Source organism: Micropterus dolomieu, unplaced genomic scaffold, assembly GCF_021292245.1.
Source record: "Micropterus dolomieu isolate WLL.071019.BEF.003 ecotype Adirondacks unplaced genomic scaffold, ASM2129224v1 contig_1097, whole genome shotgun sequence".
In the NCBI taxonomy this organism is placed as follows: domain Eukaryota; kingdom Metazoa; phylum Chordata; class Actinopteri; order Centrarchiformes; family Centrarchidae; genus Micropterus; species Micropterus dolomieu.
This window is the reverse complement of record NW_025730087.1, coordinates 1-2,987: the sequence shown is the minus strand read 5'-3', so window position 1 is coordinate 2,987 and position 2,987 is coordinate 1. Positions and strand designations below refer to the sequence as shown.

At 42.7% G+C, this 2,987-nt stretch overlaps 1 protein-coding gene across 1 annotated transcript; it reads left to right on the top strand.

The window, feature by feature from the left end:
• Positions 1 to 1,164: 1,164 nt before the first annotated feature.
• On the top strand, positions 1,165 to 2,980 carry LOC123964193 (protocadherin gamma-A1-like; the record flags this gene model as incomplete). The annotated part of the gene is made up of 1 exon (XM_046041291.1): positions 1,165 to 2,980. A coding segment is annotated over exon 1 (1,764 nt), but the record flags the coding sequence as incomplete, so codon positions are not given.
• Between the last annotated feature and the right edge of the window lie 7 nt (positions 2,981 to 2,987).

The window sequence follows — 2,987 nt, the reverse complement described above, 5'->3', positions numbered from 1 at the left end:
GTGACTGATAAAGATGCTGTGAAACAAAGACTGACTGTTATAGTGGAGGACAACGGGCAGCCCTCTCGTTCAGCTACAGTCATTGTTAACGTGGCGGTGGCGGACAGCTTCCCTGAAGTGCTGTCGGAGTTCACTGACTTTACACACGACAAGGAGTACAATGACAACCTGACTTTTTACTTAGTGCTGGCTTTGGCTGTAGTTTCCTTCCTCTTCATCACGTGTTTAGTGGTTATTATATCAGTGAAAATCTACAGATGGAGACAGTCTCGCGTCCTGTATCACTCCAATCTCCCTGTGATTCCGTATTATCCACCACGTTACTCAGACACTTTGGGGACAGGGACTCTCCAGCACGTGTACAACTACGAGGTGTGCAGGACGACTGACTCCAGAAAGAGTGACTGTAAGTTCGGCAGAGCTGGTAGTCAGAACGTGCTGATAATGGACCCCAGTTCTACAGGGACGATGCAGCGGATACAGAGTGAAAAGAGCGTCCTGGATGAACCAGACTCTCCTCTTGAGGTTAGACGAATGTAACAATCACAATGTTTATTTTGTATGCAAGTCAAAGTCCATGGTTCTGGTGTATTAATTTCATAAAGCAGTTGATTCCAGCAGCAGTCCGACAAAGACCATATAGAGAAGTTTAGGTAAGGTTACAACGTTCAGCATCATGAACAGCGACACTGGTAACGACAGTAAATGTCCCGATAAGTTGTGTTTTTATTTGTCATATTATCATCATTCCTTCTATTCATATATTATAATTCACAAACACAGCTTTAGTAATCATAACATTCAAATATGTGCACTATATTTCAAGTGTGTATTTTGGAAAATGTCACTAAACTAAATGATTGGGCAAATTCTTTATGGTTTTAGTTCCGTTTGATAACCAGTGTTGTTTTGCACTAAAGTACTTCTTTTTAATATTAGGTATTTGTTGTAATGTGTATTTTTAACTCAAAGGGTCGCTGTTGGCAAGCCTGTTGCGATAAACTAGATGATATTTTTTTTTCTGTCTGTGTCCTGCCCCTGTGTGTCGATACGTTGGACATAATCAGAGAAAGAGAGTATACACAGCCTGCGCTCATAAGAAGCACTGCGAGGAATCGCATTACTGGATATATTGTTTTGCTTCCTATGTTGGATTGCTGACGAGTTTTTTGTTGTCTACCTTCGAATTGACTGCACTGGGAATGCTTTTGTTTTTATGGTGCAGGAAGCGACTTCGACCAGAACAATGAGACGGCAAGTACTGTTGTTTCTCTCGGCTCTATGTCTCAGCTACGTGCTCGGGCAGGTCAGCTATTCCATTCCCGAAGAAATGGCGAAAGGCTCTGTAGTTGGTAACATAGCGCATGATTTAGGTTTGGGTCTTAAAAGACTGAAATCCGGCAAAGCTCGTGTCTATACGGGAGGCAGTGTAGAATACATCGGGCTGAATAAAGAAAAGGGAGTCCTCCTTATCCAGGAGAAGATCGACAGAGAGGCTTTATGTGGAGAGACGACGCCTTGTGCTTTACATTTCCAGTTAATTCTGGAAAATCCAATGGAACTGTTTCGTGTAACAGTGGAGATCACCGACATAAACGACAATACCCCCATTTTTACTAATGCAGAGAAACGCTTTGAAATTAGCGAGTCCGCTGTGATTGGATCGAAATTCATATTAGAGAAAGCTATTGATTCAGATATTGGGATGAATGGCTTACAAAAATACTCGCTTACTCCTACTGATAACTTTGTATTAAAACTAGAAAACCAGGCAGATGTAAGTAAAAAGGTAGAGATGGTTCTACAGAAGCCTCTAGACCGAGAGAAGCAGGAATATATCTCACTGGTATTAACTGCTGTGGATGGAGGAGAGCCGCAGATGTCAGGGACAATGCAGATATTTGTCAGTGTATTAGATGCGAATGACAACGCACCTACATTCGCTAAACCGCTATACAGAGCAAAAATACTAGAAAATTCTCCCAAAGGCACCAGGTTAACCACTGTAAGTGCATCTGATAAAGACATCGGCTCGCACGGAGAATTGTCATATCATATATCTAGTAGTCAGCGTGTTTTATCTGAACTGTTTAAGATTGATTTGAAAACTGGTGACATTATCCTAATCGGTGAAATCGATTATGAAAAGGCGAAAACATTTCAAATGGATATTGAGGTTGTAGACAGCGGGGGACTCTCTGATTCAACTAAAGTAATTGTTGACGTTATCGATATAAATGACAATAGCCCTCAAATAAACGTTGTTTCTAAATCAGAATCCATATTAGAGGACTCACCTCCAAACACTGTTATAGCTATGTTAAGTGTAAATGATCCAGATTCGGAGAATAATGGAAAGGAAGAGTGTAATATAGACGGTAACATTCCCTTCAAAATACAAACTACATTAAATGGATTTTATACTTTAGTTACAGAGGTCGCTTTAGACAGGGAGGTCGTTTCTCACTATAATATAACAGTGACCTGCTCTGATGAGGGAGTGCCCTCCCTCTCCAGCAGCGTCACTCTCACCTTACAGATCTCTGATGTGAATGACAACGCGCCTGTTTTTGAGAGGAGCTCATATGAGGCCTACATTGTAGAAAACAACACACCAGGCCTCTCTATATTCACAGTGAAAGCCAGAGACGCTGACTGGAACCAGAATGCGCGTGTTTCTTACATACTGGAGGACTCCTCTGTTAACGGAGTGTCAGTCTCCTCATATGTGTCCGTTAGTGCTGATAGTGGAGTCATCCATGCAGTGCGCTCTTTTGACTACGAGCAGATCAAAGACTTCCAGTTCCGCGTCAAAGCGCAGGATGGAGGCTCCCCTCCACTCAGTAGCAACGTGACTGTGAAAATAATGATCCAGGACCAGAACGACAACCCCCCTCAGGTTCTGTACCCAGTCCAGACTGGTGGCTCTCTGGTGGCTGAAATGGTGCCTCGTTCAGCAGATGTGGGCTATCTGGTCACTAAAGTGG